This window comes from Podospora pseudopauciseta (genome assembly GCF_035222475.1).
Source record: "Podospora pseudopauciseta strain CBS 411.78 chromosome 7 map unlocalized CBS411.78m_7, whole genome shotgun sequence".
Lineage (NCBI taxonomy): Eukaryota > Fungi > Ascomycota > Sordariomycetes > Sordariales > Podosporaceae > Podospora > Podospora pseudopauciseta.
Genome location: NW_026946667.1, coordinates 234,548 through 252,477, shown reverse-complemented (window position 1 = coordinate 252,477; position 17,930 = coordinate 234,548). Strand labels below are relative to the sequence as shown.

The 17,930-nt window shown below is 53.9% G+C and overlaps 7 protein-coding genes and 1 non-coding gene across 8 annotated transcripts; 1 reads left to right on the top strand and 7 right to left on the bottom strand.

Moving 5' to 3' along the window:
- Positions 1–41: 41 nt before the first annotated feature.
- Positions 42–1,519, bottom strand: QC763_702630 (uncharacterized protein). Its single transcript, XM_062915277.1, has 3 exons — positions 930–1,519; positions 709–873; positions 42–650 (listed from the first exon to the last, which is right to left on the bottom strand). Exons 1-3 carry the CDS (start codon positions 1,226–1,228, stop codon positions 221–223), a joined length of 894 nt encoding a protein of 297 aa, XP_062761363.1. The 5' UTR covers positions 1,229–1,519; the 3' UTR covers positions 42–220.
- Positions 1,520–2,126: 607 nt separating this feature from the next.
- QC763_702640 (uncharacterized protein) lies at positions 2,127–4,424 on the top strand (the record flags this gene model as incomplete). The annotated part of the gene is made up of 1 exon (XM_062915278.1): positions 2,127–4,424. One exon carries the CDS (start codon positions 2,127–2,129, stop codon positions 4,422–4,424), a length of 2,298 nt encoding a protein of 765 aa, XP_062761362.1.
- Positions 4,425–5,064: 640 nt separating this feature from the next.
- QC763_702650 (uncharacterized protein) lies at positions 5,065–7,664 on the bottom strand (the record flags this gene model as incomplete). Its single annotated transcript, XM_062915279.1, has 2 exons — positions 5,065–7,368; positions 7,431–7,664. 2 exons carry the CDS (start codon positions 7,662–7,664, stop codon positions 5,104–5,106), a joined length of 2,499 nt encoding a protein of 832 aa, XP_062761361.1. The 3' UTR covers positions 5,065–5,103.
- Positions 7,665–7,831: 167 nt separating this feature from the next.
- QC763_0102600 (uncharacterized protein) lies at positions 7,832–8,244 on the bottom strand (the record flags this gene model as incomplete). The annotated part of the gene is made up of 2 exons (XM_062906415.1): positions 7,832–8,047; positions 8,209–8,244. The coding sequence occupies 2 exons, from the start codon at positions 8,242–8,244 to the stop codon at positions 7,832–7,834; spliced, it is 252 nt and encodes an 83-aa protein (XP_062761360.1).
- An 831-nt stretch (positions 8,245–9,075) lies between these two features.
- Positions 9,076–9,158, bottom strand: QC763_0102590. Its single transcript has one exon. It is a non-coding gene; the product is annotated as a tRNA-Arg (tRNA).
- Positions 9,159–9,596: 438 nt separating this feature from the next.
- CEG1 (Dcp1p-Dcp2p decapping enzyme complex alpha subunit) lies at positions 9,597–11,072 on the bottom strand (the record flags this gene model as incomplete). Its single annotated transcript, XM_062915280.1, has 2 exons — positions 10,671–11,072; positions 9,597–10,602 (listed from the first exon to the last, which is right to left on the bottom strand). Exons 1-2 carry the CDS (start codon positions 10,859–10,861, stop codon positions 9,597–9,599), a joined length of 1,197 nt encoding a protein of 398 aa, XP_062761359.1. The 5' UTR covers positions 10,862–11,072.
- Positions 11,073–11,621: 549 nt separating this feature from the next.
- Positions 11,622–14,350, bottom strand: ATG20 (Sorting nexin, cytoplasm-to-vacuole targeting pathway/endosomal sorting). The gene is made up of 5 exons (XM_062915281.1): positions 13,874–14,350; positions 13,445–13,701; positions 13,121–13,387; positions 11,955–13,070; positions 11,622–11,898 (listed from the first exon to the last, which is right to left on the bottom strand). The coding sequence occupies exons 1-5, from the start codon at positions 13,974–13,976 to the stop codon at positions 11,794–11,796; spliced, it is 1,848 nt and encodes a 615-aa protein (XP_062761358.1). The 5' UTR covers positions 13,977–14,350; the 3' UTR covers positions 11,622–11,793.
- Positions 14,351–15,461: 1,111 nt separating this feature from the next.
- QC763_702680 (uncharacterized protein) lies at positions 15,462–17,930 on the bottom strand (the record flags this gene model as incomplete). Its single annotated transcript, XM_062915282.1, has 1 exon — positions 15,462–17,930. The coding sequence occupies one exon, from the start codon at positions 17,928–17,930 to the stop codon at positions 15,462–15,464; it is 2,469 nt and encodes an 822-aa protein (XP_062761357.1).

The window sequence follows — 17,930 nt, the reverse complement described above, 5'->3', positions numbered from 1 at the left end:
GCGTCAGCGCAGTTACGAGGTGAGCTGTCAAGTCAATTCCGCACGACGAATCGCCCTCGCATATCTTGTGGCTTTCGCATGGATGCCCCGTATCTGCTGCCAAGCGACAGTTCGCTTCTTGTGGCTTTTCAAATCAGTGATGGAAGTTGCTGAGCCCATTTGTTTGTTTTTACCCCTTTTTTGTCTACAGCCCCCGTTTTTGACATGTGAGACCAATCACTCAGTCAATCCTCCCATAGCTCCAAATGTTCAGTCCAACCTTGACTCCCTTCTTCACGGGCAATCCAGCATGCCACGTCTCGTTATACCCTCTTCCGGTTCCATCAGACCTGAAATTCTCCCAGTAAACAGCATTTCCAGGTATAACTTTGAACACCGCTCCCTTCTTGTCTTCGGCTGTCTCCACGCCCTTGTCTTTCGAGTCCTCGCCATCTAGATTGTCTTCACACTCAATGAACTTGCACCACTTCTTCCTATCACCTCTCAGCTCCAACCTGGGGAACTCTGTCTCTCCTCCCTCCAACTCCTCACCATGAACCCAAACCATGAAGCTGCTCACCCTACCCCAGCCACCTCTCCCCGAGCTCCAGTCAAAGTGATGACTGTAGTGTCCACCAGGGTTATATCTCTGGACTCTCAACCTTTCAATCCTGTCTCGTCGTCAGTTTCCTCCTTGATCAGCACTTCAGACTTCAACTCAAAACTCACCAAACCTCCTCCCTCCACCCCTGCACCTCCCTAGCCCTCCTCTCAATACACCTCACCCCCTCCGTCCTCGGCACAAGCGCAACCTCCGAGTCCCTCACCTTGGTATTCCTATCACTCGTCTGCCCCCCGTTATGCGTGATAGTCGAGGGCGTATAGATTTTCTCACTATTCCCCCCATCAGCTCCCATCCCAGCTTCTTTTCACCCCAGCGATAAACTCACCTAATATCAAGCAAATGCTCCCTCTCCCTCGCCGAAACAAAATTCTCAAAATACACCACCAACGGCTCCCGGGAAAAGACATGCATCTTATACCCGACGTCTTCACACCCCAGCCTGGCATCAGTCCCGTTCTCCAGCGCCAGAAACTCTGGCCTGAGCTGGGGGCGAGGGATCCTGTGAAGCGGTTTCGCTGACTCGCAGTTGCATGATGGGCAGAGGGCGCCGGATAGGAAGGTGAAGATTTCAGAGGAGAAGACGAAGAAGAGGGGGAGGACGGCTATGACAAATATCCGGAACATTCTGCTTCTCTCTTTTTTAGGAGGACATTGAATGTGTAAGTCGCGTGGAAATGGATATCCCTGCCTTTGAAGTGGTCAAAAGTGGGGATAACCGTTGAGACGAGACCGTTTCACGATTCGAGGAGTTGGAAAAAAGAAAAAGAAAAACAACAAATGGGTGCGAGATGTCGACAGAAGAGGAGAAGATGAGAAGAAAAAGAGGACAGAACTGTTGCCAAGGTTTGGAATAGATGGATTCGGGTGTCGCTTCCAATGCGGTTAGATGTCTGGGTCCGAAAGGGCGGACTTCAGGCAATGGGTGGTAAGAAGAGAGGGGGTTAGGGTTGGGTGTGGTCGGGGGAGGGTGCCAAGAAGCCCCTGAGTTTGGACCCATATTTCTGGCGTTTGGGGGAGAAAAGGGGGTGGTGAGGCTCAGGTTCAAGCAGCAGTGATACTTGTTTTAGTAGGCAGACTTACAGACTCAGAAGAGTGGTGCTTATAATAGGACTAGATTAACTTGAATATAATTAACTTATTGATAGTGACATTTCGAGTCGGCTGTCTTGATCATGACAATAGGACGACCAAAATGGGCCTAAGGCATCGAAAGATGCCGGTTGAGTCTGTCGACAATACTAAATAAATGGTCAAATGGAAACACCCAAGCCACCCCATATACATGTCGAAGTCGTGCTTTCCTTCTAACTTGTTTTACGACGAGATGAATCGATAAATATTTCTCTCTCCTTCAATCCCAATTCTTGCCAGAGGGTTCCCTTCAACAAATCTCCCTCGTCGACAATCTGCCCCAAGCAAGAGCACCTTCGACAGCGACCGAGAGTGAGAACTGTCGATAGATCCCCATCCCATAAAATATTATCTCAGCCCTTTCCAAAGACCTTCGATCTTGAGCACCACGATGCAGAATTCTCAGAGTGGGTTCAAGATTTTCCCTGGCGGCTGGTCAACTTGGTCTGGCGGGTACTCAGATTCTGTCTTCATACCTACCGAGAATCCTTCACCCGTACCTGACCAATTGCCATCGAAAGTCCAGCAACGGCAAATCTCAGAACCCAGCGTAGCTCACGAGCTACACCCTCCGACAATACCTTCAGTCAGAACCAAACGTGGAGATACACCGCACCCGGCGTTTTCAGCCACGCCCCCTCCAGTTATGGACGACATTTCCGACCGGGACACTCCTGCGGCCTCCATCGAAGGTCCGGAGTCGAGCACACCACCCTATATGGATTCTGATGATGACCGGAAGATGATTAGAAACACAAACGAGCCCTCGCCATTGATCCAGTTTCTGACCATGAACGTTATCCAACCGCCAACTCCTCGAGCCACCACCAGAATCAAACAATCGGCCTCTATGGACCACTCAAATCCCATGTACCCTTTCACGCCCGCTCTTTCCACTTACGTCGCTCCTTCCACATCTGCTGTTCCTTCCACCTCTGCTGCTCCTTCCCACTTTGTCGCTCCTTCCGCTTTCCACGCTCCTTCCCCCTCCGTCACTCCTTCTACCTCAACAGACTCCGTCTCAACCACCAAGAGCAATAGCTCCACCATGAAAGCCCGCCTCAGCGCTCTCAAAGAATCTCACCTCTCGGTCAAACTGATCACCAACCATTTCGAATCTCAGTACCGCCTTTCTAGGTTCTCCAGTATTACCCCTACCATTCCAAAATGGCTCAACCTCCGCGAAACAGCTCAACAGCTCGCACGTCTTCCCCTCACCAACGGCAAAACCTACAAGCTCCCCATCCGCCGCGCGACCCGCGAGACAGCCCCCCTTGTCAAGACTTGGCGAGCCAACCACGCCACCTGGCGCGAGGCCTTCAACACCAACGGGAAGATGCCATGGCTGGGCACCCGGTCTGAACTTTTCGCCATTGAGGTCGTCGAGAAGAGGAGCTGGGGTGGGATGCCGCGTTTTATTACGAGGGCTTTTGAGGACGAGGGGGTTCAGCTGGGGTGGATTTTTGACCACGATTATGTCGAGACTGTGGAGCCGACGGGCGAAGGATGGGAAAATGTTCCGGAGTTTTGGAAGGGGGCGAGGATTTTTGATGCAGTATGGAGAGTGTTGTACATGAAGGTGACTAAGGGGAAGGTGTTGCGGCTGGGGTTTGAGGATGATTTGACGGAGTTGGTAAGGGAGGTGGTTGTTAGTGGGAGCTGGCGGGAGGTTGTGGAAGAGGGGTCTGTGAGTTCGGAGAATAGCCTGGAGGTTGGGGATGAAGTGGTGGTGCAAGAGGAGGTTGGGGTAGTTGAGGAAATGGAGGTGGGACAGAAAGAGACGCAGCTTCAGGAGAGGGTTCAGGAGGAGAGGGCTCAGGAGGAGAGGGCTCAGGAGGAGAAACTCCAGGAGAGGAGACGTCTGGATGCAAAACGCAAGAGGGAGAAGCGTCAGGAGGAGAAGAAGCGTCAGGAGAAAATGCGTGAGAAGCAAGACTCACAGAGCGAACGGATTGGAGGAACCCAGAATGAGCATCGCAACACCAGTATCACACACCAGCAGACACCACCGGCCCCCCAACCACCGCCGAGCACAGCAGTAAACTGCTGGCCGATGCTGAAGAAAGAGATGATGAATCCTGTAAAGGAGGTACTGCGGGATATTATGCCCAGTACCCTAGGGAAGAGGCAGCTTCAAGAGGACACGGAGGATGATGATGATGCCACTTCGGTGGCGCCAAGAAAGAAGCAGAAAACAGTACAGCATGTCGACACCGCCGAGCAGGTCAACCTACCATCTCCCCCCAAGGGGTCTGAGACACCACCCGCGAAGGTGGGCAAGACCGTTGAGACTTTGGGGGACGACAAAGGGGAAGACAAAATCGAGAAGGAAATGCTAGTAGATCTCGTCAACAGGCATAATGCGGCCGTGAGCAAGATCCTCAAACTCGAGAACCAGGTGGAAGAGGTCACCAACGAGCATGGAGCAATGAAGGAGAGGTTACGGGTAGTAGTAGAGGAGAACAGGATCCTCCGTAATCAGATGACGGCGGTGTTCCATCGGTTGGAGTTGGTAGAGAAGAGTTACTATCGCGGATCTCCTCAGTCTGCCCAAGGTTCACCGGCTCGGATTCAGCCTGGTCTCCGGGCTCCTAGACAGCCGGTCAAGACTGAGCAGCAGCGGAATGATGAGCGTATGAGAGGGGCAAGTTTTTATGAGGGGCGTACGTATAGTCGTCCTTCGATTTGAGTTTATGTAGAGGAGAGATGGCCTTGATTTGTTTCTTTACATGGGGAGAGACTTGGGGAACACATGGGCAGCTGTGGAATGATTATCAGGATTTTCAAACGGAAATCAAATGGGGAATGACTTCGCAAGGTGATTACGTGGGCTTTTTCCCAATAAAACAATGCGGTTGATGGATAAATCGAGCTACCTTATCCCTGTGACGTGAATGAATATTTACTTTGTATTGCATTCTCAGTCGGTTGTGGAAAAAATACCAAAGGATTTCATCAAGATAAGAGAGTTGTACGAGATACGTTTGCCCTGGGATGCTCTACTTTCCAATGGATAAAACTTCAAGACGGAGGCAGGGTGCCCGTTATCACGCAAAGCTCTCTGCTAATGACCAGATAGTGACAGGGAGGGTGGTAGTGTTGGCGATTCGAGGAGGTTCAACCAGGCTGTTTTGAAACATCCCTTATTTTGACTCGTAAAACCTGTCGTCTTTTGTAGGGAGAAACGCCACTAGTTTCAGGACCCAGAGCATCAAGACATTATCATAGAAGTCATAAGAGCACGGTTTCAAGTATGAACAACATTTGTTATATGCACATGCGAGATATATACCAAAAGAAATAACTATTCACAAAGAATGCAACCAACCCCCCGGTTTCCTTCCCCTAGGTTGTCACCGCCTCAACCTTTAAAGGCACTGACTATACCAATCATTCTGCCTCTGGCACGTGCTCCCCGCAGCGCACTGGAAGCTCCCCGTCCAGTTCTTCCCCCCGCACTGCGCCCACTTGGCATTCACCTGCGCAAGCGGCAGCGCCAGAATCTTAGCAGAGGCGTGCTCAGCAGCAGTAACGATATAACTGCTCGGGTTGGTAGCGGGAGTACCAGGGAAGATGGACGCATCAACAACAAACAAGTTATCGGTGCCGTACACCTTGGTGTTGAGGTCCACAACCGCAGTACCGCCAAGGCGGCCGTCGTCGGTGCCAATCTTGTTGGTGCCCATCCAGTGGTTGGCGCGGCGGACGCCGGGGGTGACGGGGATGGCGTCGACGTACTCGCGCGAGGACATGGACGTGGGGGGGTAGTTCCATGTCAGGCCCTGGACGTTGTTGAGGGCGGCGCGGAGGTTGTTCAGGCCCGTGATGACGGCCTCCTTGTCGTTGGGGTCCTTGAGGTAGGGGACGTCGGAGACGATGGTGGTGAGGGAGGGGGTGATGGTCATGCGGCCGCGCGAGGTGGCGCCGCGGCCGAGGTACTGGGACATGGTCATGGCGTAGCCGTTGGGGACGTCAAAGGAGCCCTCGACACGGGCGGTCCACTGGAGCTGTCTGACCTTGCCGTCGGCGCCCTTGATCTCCTCCCAGAACATGGGGCCGATGTTGGGAGCCGACTGGGCGAGAATGCCAGAGCGGGAGGAGAGGTACTTGTTGGCGTCGGTGGTGTTGGGGGCGGTCCAGGCCTGGTAGAAGTCGTAGAAGGCAGGGCCGACGTTGTTGTGGCTGATGACGGTGTCGGTGTTGAGGTGGTCATCCAAGTTGTAGCCAACGGGGAGGTTGATCCACGAGGCGTTGTTGATGAAGTCAGGGCCGTCGAGGACCGAGTTCTTGACGATCTCGAGCTGGTCGGCGGGACCAATACCGGAGCGGAGGAGGATCTTGGCACTGCCGAAAGTACCGGCAGAGAGAACGACACGGCCGGTGACGTCCTTGACCTTGACGATACCCTTGTAGCCACCATCTCTGAAGGGCTCGACCTCAACGGCGGTAATGTGGCCGTCGGTGCGGATCACACGCTTGACGACGGTGTTGAGCCAGAGGTTGAAGTTGGGGCGGGTCTTGGCGGTGCGAAGGTAGGTAGCTAAGGGGCCGCCACGCTGACCACCGGAGAACATGTAAGGGGTGTTGGAGAAGGTGCGGTTCTTGCGGTCAGGGGCGTTGTTAGCCGTGACCTGCTGCCAGCCAGCAGCCCGGAGACCGCCAGCAAGGACATTGAAACCTTGCTGGAGGTAACGCTGACCATCCTGGGAAGGCGTGTCAGTGCCGGGAATGCGGGAAAAGACCCTGCTGATGGCGCCAGCAACGTCCTTGGCCTTCCAGCCGGTAGGGAAGAGGTAGTCCCAGTCGAGAGAGTAAGGCTTGAACCAGAGACCAGCGTTGATAGCAGTGCCACCACCGAGGACGCAACCGGCCATCTGGTCGGTATCAGTGCAAGCAATACCGTTGCTGTCAACCCAGATCTGGTTGCAAAGACCGGGGACATCGAAGCGGGTGAGTTGAGTGCCCTCAAGCCACTTGGGCTTTAAGGTACCGCCGTGCTCGCCAGTGGAGGCAATACCCTTCTCGATAAGGAGAACGCTCTTGCCAGACTCGCTGAGCTTATCAGCGGTGGGGATACCACCGGCACCACCACCAACGACAATGTAGTCAAAGGCGGTGCCAGTAGGAACAGGCACACCGATGATACCGGTCTCAACGGGACCACCGCAGTCGCCAGTGACGGTCTTGGTAGCCTGAGCAGCCCAGGCAGTGTAGGATGGGTTGGCAACATTCTCGTCGAGAACGGCGCCCCAGATGCCCATACCGTTGTCGTGCTGCTCGAGGGTGATCTGATCAGGGCAAGTCGGGTTGCCAGGCGAGGGGAAAGCCTGAACCCAGCCAAGAACCAAGAAGCCGCCGCTGGTCGAGGCCCCACCAGTTGAGCCGTTGTGATCCCATTGCAAGCAGTTCTTGCACCTGAAAACCAGGGAGAAGTGTGTGGAGTTTTGGCTGGAGCGGATCTGGGTGATCTCGGCGTTGCCGGCGTACTTGTCGGGCATGGCGTAGCCACCGGCGTACCGAAGGGTGGTGTAGACGGTGTCCTCATGTGGCCAAGCGGTGATGAGAAGGGAGTTGGTCATGGGACCGGCGAGGGAGAAACCGCACCAGCCAGCCGCATCCTTGGAAGCACATTCCTACACCGAGTTAGTTTCTGAGAAAGCCATAGCCATAGGCATCAGGGGTTAAGGGGCCTTCATACCAAGTAACCGATGAACTCGGTAGCGTCCGTGGAAAGGGCGTCCGAGGGAAGGGCCATACCAAAGGTCCACCCACCTTGGGACTGAGGGCTGCCATTGGGAATGCCCCAGGAGTTGAAGACAATACCCGTCTCCGCGTCAGTGAAGGTGTTGGGCACGTTGTTTTGGCCAAACGCAGACGGCAGCGAAGCCACCGCCGCGAGGGCACCGAGAAACCTAGAGGCAGACCTCATCTTGACAGACGCCACAATGTCACCTTGTCCTGGCTGCTGGAGTGCAAGGAGGGAAGGGAAGAGAGGAAAGCAGTACCCAGCGTGGCATACCGCCCCTACTTAAACCTTCGTTTGCTGGCCATGATTATGGCCCCTAAAATATCAACAGCTCCCCCCGTCCGTCCGCATCACACATGCCCACCCGCATTACGGAGGCCCTTCACAGACGGGAAGTCGGAAGCAACAGAAGGCAAATGAGGAGCGTGATGGCTTGGATTGAAAATTCCCCGGTAGGTGGACGCGGCGGCACCCTGTCCGTTATTGCGGTTTTGGATGTAACAGTGGGCGTCCATCCGGGAATCAGGCAAAGGACTCCTTCGGGCTCTGTGGTCCTGGATCTGGATCTGGAGCGGTGGGGATCAGCAACTGGGGGCGAGAATACGCTATGGCAGAGGTAAGCTTACTTTTCCAGACACAGGATTGGGTGGAGGACGGTCCGGAGAAGGGAGGGGCACCGGGGGAGGGGACAGTAGAGGCGAGAGGGCTACATGAGATTCGAAAATACCATCACGATCCGCTGACCGTGACCGTGACTAAACATGCTCACCCAAGGCCAGTATGACCGAGACCTCCGAGGTTGCCGCCGCCTGCTTACCTGCTATCTCTCCGCCTCCGTTGGTCGTCCAAACAAGAAGTCGACAAGCGGCGGACCGTTGACGTCGCAAATAGATGTCCCGAAGATTGCAGGGTTGTCGTTCCCCACGCGCGCAAAGCAGCGTAGCCGCGATCAAGCGGCAGAGTGTCAAAAAGGCAGTCCAGGAAAGAATCTTGGAAGCAAGATGGCGCCCTTGTCAGTACGGCCCGATGCTACACGCCCAGGCCACGTTCCTGGGTTAAGCCTCCCGGCTTGCCGAGCGCCATTCCGCAAACGATCGCGGCATGTCACCTCCGCACACTCTGCGAGGGCTTCACTGCCGACGTCGACCTGGTTCGCATCTTTGCCGAAGCGGAGGTCATGACCTAAACCGTCTGTCTTGCAAGTCTTGGAAGTGCGGTTAAAAAAAAAGACGAGATCAAAGTTGCATAGCAACACAAAAGGGGAAGGAGTCTGGATAATCCCCCTTTCGCTCGCTCGCGGGTGCGCAAGGCACGCACATTACATCCCGCATCATGACCCGAAAACCCGGTCAAGACCTTTTTAACAAACAGCGGAAGATCCGGAACTTCCAGAGCTTCTGTGTGGTTAGCAAAACCTGGAGAAGGGTTTCCTGCGGCTACAAATAGAGTTGGCATCGCTGCCCACAGCAGAAGCTCCAAGAAAGGAAGGAGGGGAAATGTGTTGTCCAGTGAATGGTGGCAAACAGCCAAGGATCTACAAATTAGCGTCAATCATGGTGCCAAGTTTCGCTCGCCACAATATCACAAGTTCAAAGGCCCGCTGGCCAAATGGTAAGGCGTCAGATTTCGGTTGTGAAATCGCTCTGAAGATTGCGCGTTCGAGTCGCGCGTGGGTCGGACTTTCCTTTTGCCAATTTCGTATCACCACAACTCTTTCAAGTTGAGCGATCTGGAACTGGATAGCTGATTTAATTTTTTGTCTCCTGAATTGCGAAATGTTACCGAGCTGAAGTAGACATGACATCTTGCTTGGCTCTGGAAACAGTCTCGGCAAGCTCGCCAACAGCTACCAACAATCTCTATCTCATCATTTTTTTTAGATCCTGCTGTTATGCGACACGGAACGTAGCTCACAGCTCCAAAGTCCCCTAATCATGGAGTCAAGATGTAATCCTCATTCCAATTACTACGCGCGCCAGGTATCTCAATCCATAGCTCCCTCGCCAGCTACTGTTACAGAAACCCAAAAATGCTTCTGTGAAAGCTCTAACATGCCTCCAAAAAAAACTAAAAAAAAAAAAACTCCAAATAACCCTTTTTACGGCTCTCTCAAAATCAATGCCCATAACCCCCACCCCCTTGCTGCCTCGCCTTCCACCCATCCTTGATCCCCTTCGCAGCCCCAATCAACTCCTGCTCCCCCACCCCATCCTTGATACTATCCAACACACTCCTAACAGTGCTAACATGGTTCGCCTCCGCCTTGTCATCCCGAAACCTATACAACCTCCACCTCCTCTCCTCATCCAAGCAGCACTCCACCACCCTATTCTGCAACGGATCCCCCCAGCTCTTCAGCTCCTCCCACTCGTCCTCACTCAAATGCAGCCCCTCCCCAAACTCCTCATACTGGGGCTGCCCCCTCTCACTCCCCTTAAAAACCAACAACCTGGCCTCCGGCAGACTATCATAATCCACAAACGGTTTCGTGATCCCCTCCGCCCGTTCCTCCTCATCCGGCTCAACAGTAGGAAAAACCAACCGCAACCTAAAATCCACCGTGTTGTCATGCGGCGCCTTCCACTTCAAAATGTGCGGATCAGTCCCAAACTGATACGGCGTCGTCCGGCACGTAAAAATCAACCCGTCATTCTCATGCTTCAGCTTCGGCAGCACCTCCCGAAACATCATCTCGATCCCATAGCTAAACTGCATCTCCTTCATCTCCACCTTGAAAGCCTGAAACGGGAGCTCCTGCGGGAACTCCGTAAACAATTTCTTGTACGGCTTCATCACATGTTCCTTAAAGTACCCCAGCCGCTTGTCAAGCGATTTACTAAGCAAATCCGCCTTGCCGTCCAGACACAAAAGGTCAAAAACCAAGAATTTCGGCTCCTTCCCTCCCCCGGGGACCTTGTCAAAGACCAACTCCCCATCAATCAATGTGTCGACGTGAAACTCTGCCGGACTCGCGTTCGGGAGAGGGAAATGCAAGTTTCTCTTCTCCATGTACCAGTAATCATTCTTTCGGTCGATCAAGTAGTGGCATGCGTGTCCGTGGTCGTCCTGGGTGAGATATAGCAGATACCGGATCCCGTCAGACTTTTCGCAGACGTAATAACTAAACAACCAAACCCCCCCCCACCAAACCGTCAGTATTCAACCTCACAGGATGCATGGACGACTTACTCCTCCTTCCTCAACTCCTCCATATGCCTCCTCGCAAAACTAACTGGCTGCGCTCCCGGGAACTTGTCGTTCGTCCTCCCCAGCAACCGTGCTACATCCTGCCTCAGCCCCCGGACAAACTCGTGGTCGAGCTTCACCCCGGGCTTGGATATGTCGGTTATGGGTCCTGCGTCGTCGCGCATGGTGCTCATCGCTCGCTCGTCGTCGCGTGATAGAAGGTAGGCTTTCGCCGTCAAAGGTATTCGTTCGGCGCCGCCGCGTCGTGGGAAACTGAGGCGAGGGGAGGGAGAGTTGTTCGTTGCTTGCGTTAAAAACTTCCTTTTCCTTTGAGACGGGAGGAGGTACTTGTATGCGACCACAGGTTGTAGGGAGGTGGGTGGAATGGGTGAATGGGTGGCTTTATCTTATCGCCGGGGCCCCTGCCAGAAACGCGCTAAGAAAAGGTGGGGCGCGGCCCGGTCGTTGAGGTTCTCAGTTTGGGTTGGCGAAGACAAAAGAGTGGAGGTGTACACATAGCATTGAAGGATAGTGAATATGCGCTGAATGATAATGGCAAGGAGTTTAAAGATGGTCTACAGTGCTCGAGGATAATTAACAGGCATTTCAAGATAGTCTTATGCCTTGAACTTAACAAAGCATTTTCAAGACTTGTTGACTATCTTTTGATGCACCTTTAATAATTCCAAAGGCCTATCCTTCACCCTTCGACGCCTCTTCACTATCTTTTTACACCTATACTTGCGTCGCAGTACTTGTTCCTTGGCCTGGCGGATGTCATTCATAACCTATCTCCAAGTCCAAACATGTCCTCAGCCATGTCCTCAGCTACGTCCTCAAAATAACTTGCTGGATCTCAGGTCTCGTCTTGTGACGGGGCGAAGAAAAAAAGAAACCTACCTGACAAGCTCACTACAGTCTACAAACTCCATGACACCCCTTAGCACCGATGCCTGAAATATGGCAGTAATGCACCGCAAGTCTTGATTCATAACTCTGCTCTACCAAACCCCGGCAGTCCATACAATACATTAAAGCGCCGTCGCCCCAACCTTCTTGGCCAGCGCATCATCTGTAGTTCCTTTTCCTTCCCTTTCCCGATTCCTGTCCTCTTCTTTCCCTTCACCTACCGCACCCAAGACTCATCAATCTTGTCCACCTCAACCTTGGCCTCCTCCCACGTCTCTTTGTTCTTCTTGGCCCACTCGATTTGGCTCTTTGCATACGCAAGCTACAAACGTCATTAGCACCACGACCATACCCTTCCCAGAGACAAAAGACACTCACCATATACCGCTTCAAATCATCCTCCTTCTCCTTCTGAAACCTCTTCAGATCCTTCAGCACACTCGCGCTAGCATCCTTGACATCCTGTGCAGACGCCACCTGAGCCTGCTCCAGCTGCTGAATTGACTCCCTCGTCTTCCCAATCATGTCCCGTCTCGTCCTCTCCGGATCCGCGTCCACCACACCCTGGACAGCATGGCGCAACGGACCAAAGATCTTGTTCGTAATAGAGATCCCGCTGCTCGGTGCCTTCTTATGGCCCGGGGCCGGCGTGGCTCGCTCTGGCGCTCCAATCTTGGCAGATGGTGCCGCCGCGATGTCCGCATGAGTAGGGGGGAAATCGGAATCAATCGACGCCGTGTCTTCGTTGCTGCCGTCACGACGGTGCTGTGATTGGGGCTCTCTTGTGCTGGTCGATCGTCTCGGAGGCTGGATCTGCTGGCTGCTGCTCAGGTACTGGTCAATCCTCTTGGCTTCCGCCTCGCTGCGCTCCAGCTGATCCAGAAGCGCGCGTTTCTTGTTGAGCTCGTCCGTAGTCATGTCCTGTTGTACCCTCTTCAACACCCTGTATCTCAGCACACTACGAATCACTCCCGCAAACTGTGCATTCTCCCGCATGGGCTCAGCAAAGCTGGCCCCCAGAGAGTTCGCCAGCTCTTCCGTGGCGATGTAAGACGAGTCCGCTGCTTGGCCTATTCTCTCAATTGACAGGTCCAGCGGCGAGTTTGTGTCCGAAAGTGCAAAGGCATTGAATTTAGCACCCAGCTCCTGCAGATCCATTGCCAAAGAGGACAAATGGGCCAGTGTTCGCCTATTGACCTTCTCCATCGGTCCTGTAAGCAGAGTTTCGAGTTCCTTGATGGAGGCTTCAAAGGCCAAAAAGTAAGGATCAAGCTCCTGCTCGCTCAAGTTGGCGTTCTCTGGCGGGAAACGCGCAAATGGCTGAGCACCAGTTGAACCATCCGCAGACGTAGCTGGACCAGTGCGGAGCTTGGCCGAACTGGCTGGTACTGGGAGATAGTTATGCCCAGGAGTCGGGTTAGCGGGATCAAGTGGTGGTGCCTTCATGATAGACTTGGGAATTGAAGCTACAGGGTGCGAGTTCAGGACCTCGTTCTACGATACTTGTTAGCACGTGCTCATGTTTGAACGCACCAATTGCCTACCCAGCTGGAATTGGGATCGAGAAACCGCCACCAGACGCCATCTGTACGAACTTGATCCATACGTCTGCAGCGGTTCAAGAAAACGGCCAGCATGCGTTTTCTCAAGTCGATTATTTGATGGTCTTGCTTCGCATTGGTAGGATTGGCGGCATAGTCAGCCATGGTGTGCTTCTCTGGAATTGGCGGAATAATAAGTGTTGGGTGTAGTCTCGTGAGGGCATCTCTCAGGGAGGCAAATTCCGAGTATCGTCGGCGCACTATAAGCTCCTATAGGCAAATGTTAGTAATGCCAATGCTCCCAGCAAAGCTTGAACCAAAACTCACCCCGGTCTTGATGGTATAAACGATATATCTCCCATTCTCCGAGCTCTTCCCCGCCTCTGTGATCAGAATAGGCATATCCGGATGCTCATAAAGCATCTGTTCCACCCGACTATCATAGCCCCCCGGTTTCCGCCGTGGCACAAGCTCATCCTGATCACGGCCATAATCCTCCTCATCGCTCTCTAGATCGCTATGCTCGTGGTGTGGAGGAGCTTCATCGCCGGTCGAAGATGGTGTCTGTGGGGGGTCGTATCGATCTATCATCACCCAGTCGGAACTATCATCAGTACTGCTTCTCGGTGACTCGAGGGAGATATCCTCGAGGTCGGTAAGGCCCACCATCTCAAAGTTCTCGCATGGCAGTAAAGGGCAGCAGCATGGCAGGAGGGCTGGGTCGGAGGTGGTGGAAGCAAGAGCAGCACTACTTACAATCTCGGGTGATAGGGGACGAAGGGTTGGCGGAGGAAGCAAACGAGTCCCGGCGCTCAAAGCTTCCGCCGTAGGGGTTATTGTCTTCATCGTCGTTCCACATGGCTCGGCGTCACGCACTGTGGTGCTGAAAGGGATGAGAAGGATGGTGGGCAACGTGAAAGGGCAGCTGGCGCAAGCTCGCCGGGATCACAGCACTGCGAAAGCCAACAGCTACTTGTCTGCGGGGCAGACGAGGGCAGGGATTGATCGTGGAGGTTTGCGACAGTTGAGCAGGGGGGCACGAGATGGTGGGTATGGACAAGATGTGTTCACAAAAGGCTCAGAGATGATTTTTGTCGGCGTTTTTCATGCAAAGACTGCAGAAGTCAAATGTGTTAAGGGCTGCGTGTGGTTGCTACCGAGGAGTATAGTGGTGGTGGTGGTGGTGGTTGTGGTGGAGGGTGGGCCGAACACAAGCTTGGAGCGATGTGAGGCACAGCCCAGAGCCTGCCAAGAATATGACGACGCAAGCTCCACCTCACCACCTGAACCCTCTCACCCAGGGTTACATAAGCATCAAGATCACTTCACGCAGCATCACCGCTTTATTAATGCATAAGGTAGGTACCTAGGTAGGTAGGTAGTGTTGCAGCTTCATTCAAGCTACAATGATGTCATGCATCATGTTCCCTTTTCAATCGTTTTGTTTTCAAATTTCTGTTTCATGTTCAAGTATGAGGCTGATTAGATACACCCCTATGTGCTCCCTTTCCCTCCAAGAACGAAACCACAAGAAACAGAAGCCAAGTATGAAGATAAAGATGAACGGGCAAAATCGGTAACTATTTCAACCCCTTTCCCTTAATCATTCTTGCCATGCCACTTCTCCAGAACAGGGCTTTATCTGTTTGGCTTTCTTTTCCGCCCCTTCCCCTGTACAAGTTTTCCCTTTCGAATGTAATCGTCGTCATACCCGTCATCTCATCATTCCAACCATTCCATGCTCTCCCCTTCCTGCCGCTGGGGTATGAACACACTGGAAAACAAGCGAAAGGGTACCGCCCTCTTTGCTGTCCGCCAGCACATTCCCATATGCAACCACCATATACCCCCTTTGCCCTTCTTGATGGAAATGACGATGATGAAGACAGAAAGAAAAGAAATATGACCAAATAAAGAAAACAGATGGGCTGTCTGAGCCCGCACTCCCCTCCTAGTTCGAGGGGACATTCCGAGTTTTTTCTCTTTCCAAACCGAACCAAAAGAAAAGAGATGTTAAATGAGAGATCGAAAGATACAGATAAGGAAAAGCGAGGTAGGTAGATGTGACAACAGATCGCCTCCCCAAACAGGTAAACTCCTTTTTCTCTTCCCTGCCCAGCCTTAATGATGATGAGCCAAACAAGATCCAAACAAAACCCAACTCTATGATTCAATCCGCTCACGAAATGCTTGGTAGTATAACAGTAATATGACAAGACAAAGAAAAATGTGGTGGCAGAGACCGCTGCGATGGTAATCTCTGGTGTCGGACAAGGTACTTGGTGGTACATTCTTGAAGAGGTATGTGTACGTATATATGTGTGTGGGTACATATTGATATGTTTTAGATGCGGTTCCCCGTCAGTTGAACTGACGGGAAGAGCGTATATTGGTTAGGAGGAGGGGGGGTGCTGAGACTGGTTGTCCTTGCGCGCCCACGCTTGGCCTGCACGAAGCTCTTGGTCTTCGCTGGCCACGTCTCCTCGGTGGCCAGATGCAAGAGGTTCGACTCGCTGCCGCGGCTCCTGAACTCCCGACGGCGACCCGCGTGCCTGGTCACCTCCTCGGACTCGGGAAGAGTCGGCATGGCACCTGGCTCAAGCGTAGGGAATGCCTCTGGCTTCAGTGGATAGTTGTCCAAGTCCAATGAGGTCGTGCTGGGGGTCAACTGCGTGAAGTCGGTCATGGTGGAAGCGGCAGAGATGTGCTTCCCAAAGCCCGAGTGGGCGCTCTCGTAGGTGCCTGTCGTGGAGGCACTCGTCCGATAGCGGTGCGAGTCGCGCAGGGCAACATCGTGGTGCTCGTCCTCGTCAGCTTCACAAGCCAGCATTCGCTGCTGGAAATCCATGGGAATCAAGAGTGACGGAGACAGAGTGAAACCATGGCACTCTTTGAAGCTTGACGCATCCGATGGCTTTCTAACATGAAGCAGACGCTTTGGCTCGGCCAGGGGAAGCGAAAAGTTGGAAGCGCTGGGGTTGGGGCCCGTGACCGGTGTGACGGCCTCGTGAGCAGTGGGAGACAGTGGGCTGACGGGACTCAAAGCGGGCACGTTAAACCGCGCCACTGAAAGCATGGTGGGGGAGACATCGCAAGAGTCGATACGGCGGTCATTGTCATCTACGGGCGTGGCACTATCTCGGCTGAGCTCGAAGGACGGCCGCTGCCACTCATAATCACAGTCTGCCTCGGCCGCATGCTCGTAGCAATAGTCGATATCATCCTCCCAGTTGTCTCTGTAGATGCCGTCGGTGCCCTCGTTCAAGACAGCCTCGAGAGCACGTTGCGCGGCAATCAGATCGAACCGGCCCAACGTCTCCGACGCTTGGCTTTCCCGACGGTCAGCGTCATCGTTGTTCCGAATGGAGAACGCCCTAAGCATCGGCACCGATTGGCTTCCACGCAGCGACGAGTTGCTGGCAACGCTAGCCCGCGACTTCTTGGCCACAAACGCACTCTCTTCCTCCTCTGGCACATCCGGCAAGGTGAACTCTGATGCATTGGCGCTTGGGGAGGGCAGCGGCCAGTTGGCGTCGCCAGAAGGGCTTCTGATGTGCGCAGAGATGTGCTCGGGAATGACGCCCATGTCTGGCCCAGGAACATAGCCAGACGAGGTTGGTGGCGGGCTCCCAGCCTCCGCGATCTGTGAGAACGGCTGGGGGTAACGGAAGCTGGTGCTTGGCCTGTCCATGGAGTCGAGCCGCTCGTGCCGAGAAGACATGCGGCTGGAAACGCGAGGGGGTGGAAGAGGGGGATATGGTGTATTGCTCTCGATGGGAGACCTTGGGGGACGTGGCGGTGGAATCATGCCTAGGTGGTCTTGCGATTGCGAGCGCTTGAGGAGGCGACGTGGAGAACGCTTCATGATACCGGATGGAGGTCGGGTCAACGTGCTCCTTGCCAACTCTTCGGTCAAAACCCCCATCCCATCATCGTCACCGAGAGGAAGTGAGTCGGATGAGAAGTCATTGAAATGCAAATCATCCGCCCTGATTCCCTTCAGCGCACCAGTGGGAGGCGCTTGCGAGGCACGAACTTGGGAAAACTCGGAGGCCAACGCTTGTCGATTTGTCCGCTGCAGGTCGGGCAGGTGGTCCTTCTGAGTATGCGTTACGTGTTGGAAGTTATAGGGGCCGGAGATCTGGATCTTGCGGGAGGCATCGTTGGTATCCGCTCTTGAACCACGACGCAGCCCGAACAAGGATGGAATGCTCGAGTCCCGACTAGGTATCGATGTCGGAGGAGGAGGCAAGAGCAAAGATTCTGAACCACCCTCTCCCGAATACACCGAGTTTGCTGCCGAGCTCTGGGCGCTGCTTTCGCGTCTTAGTCTTCCTCTCCGGTTGAAAAGCGATTTGCTAAAGAACTGCACGCTCTCGGGGCGATCCTTCGACGGCATGCTGCTCGATGTTGACCGGCCTGATGATTTCCGCGACAACGTCCTAGCCTCGAGAACATTCTCCCATGAAGGTCTATCCGCCGAAGTAAGAGACCGCAACGAAGACGAGCCGGAGGAGTGGCTTTGGTGCTTGTCTCGAACCGATGCTCGCTGCATCTGTCTGCGAATACTCTCCGGTGATGGTGGCGCATCGATGGCAGGTCCGAGAAAGCTCTCCAGACTCTGGTCCATGGGAACGTCGACATGATCCCAAGGCGTTACATCAGCGGAAGCCGGGACTGGCAGCACGACAGGTGGTGGCGGCAGTGCTGATTCTGTCCTCTCATCCTTCAACTGGTTGTCCGCCTTCTGCCGCGACCCCGAGCTCTTGTCGACCGCGTACACCGGAAGCTGAGAAACCGCCCACATCTGCAT

Bases quoted from the DNA above. Each gene is read 5' to 3' on its own strand.
- QC763_702630 (XM_062915277.1), bottom strand. From the start codon at position 1,228: ATGTTCCGGATATTTGTCATAGCCGTCCTCCCCCTCTTCTTCGTCTTC. The intron at 874-929 runs GTGAGTTTATCG...TGGGGGGAATAG, and splicing joins GAGCATTTGCTTGATATTAG to TGAGAAAATCTATACGCCCT. The intron at 651-708 runs GTGAGTTTTGAG...ACGACGAGACAG, and splicing joins GGGTGGAGGGAGGAGGTTTG to GATTGAAAGGTTGAGAGTCC.
- ATG20 (XM_062915281.1), bottom strand. From the start codon at position 13,976: ATGTGGAACGACGATGAAGACAATAACCCCTACGGCGGAAGCTTTGAG. The intron at 13,702-13,873 runs GTAAGTAGTGCT...GGGTGATGATAG, and splicing joins GTCCCCTATCACCCGAGATT to ATCGATACGACCCCCCACAG. The intron at 11,899-11,954 runs GTGAGTGTCTTT...TGACGTTTGTAG, and splicing joins ATGATTTGAAGCGGTATATG to CTTGCGTATGCAAAGAGCCA.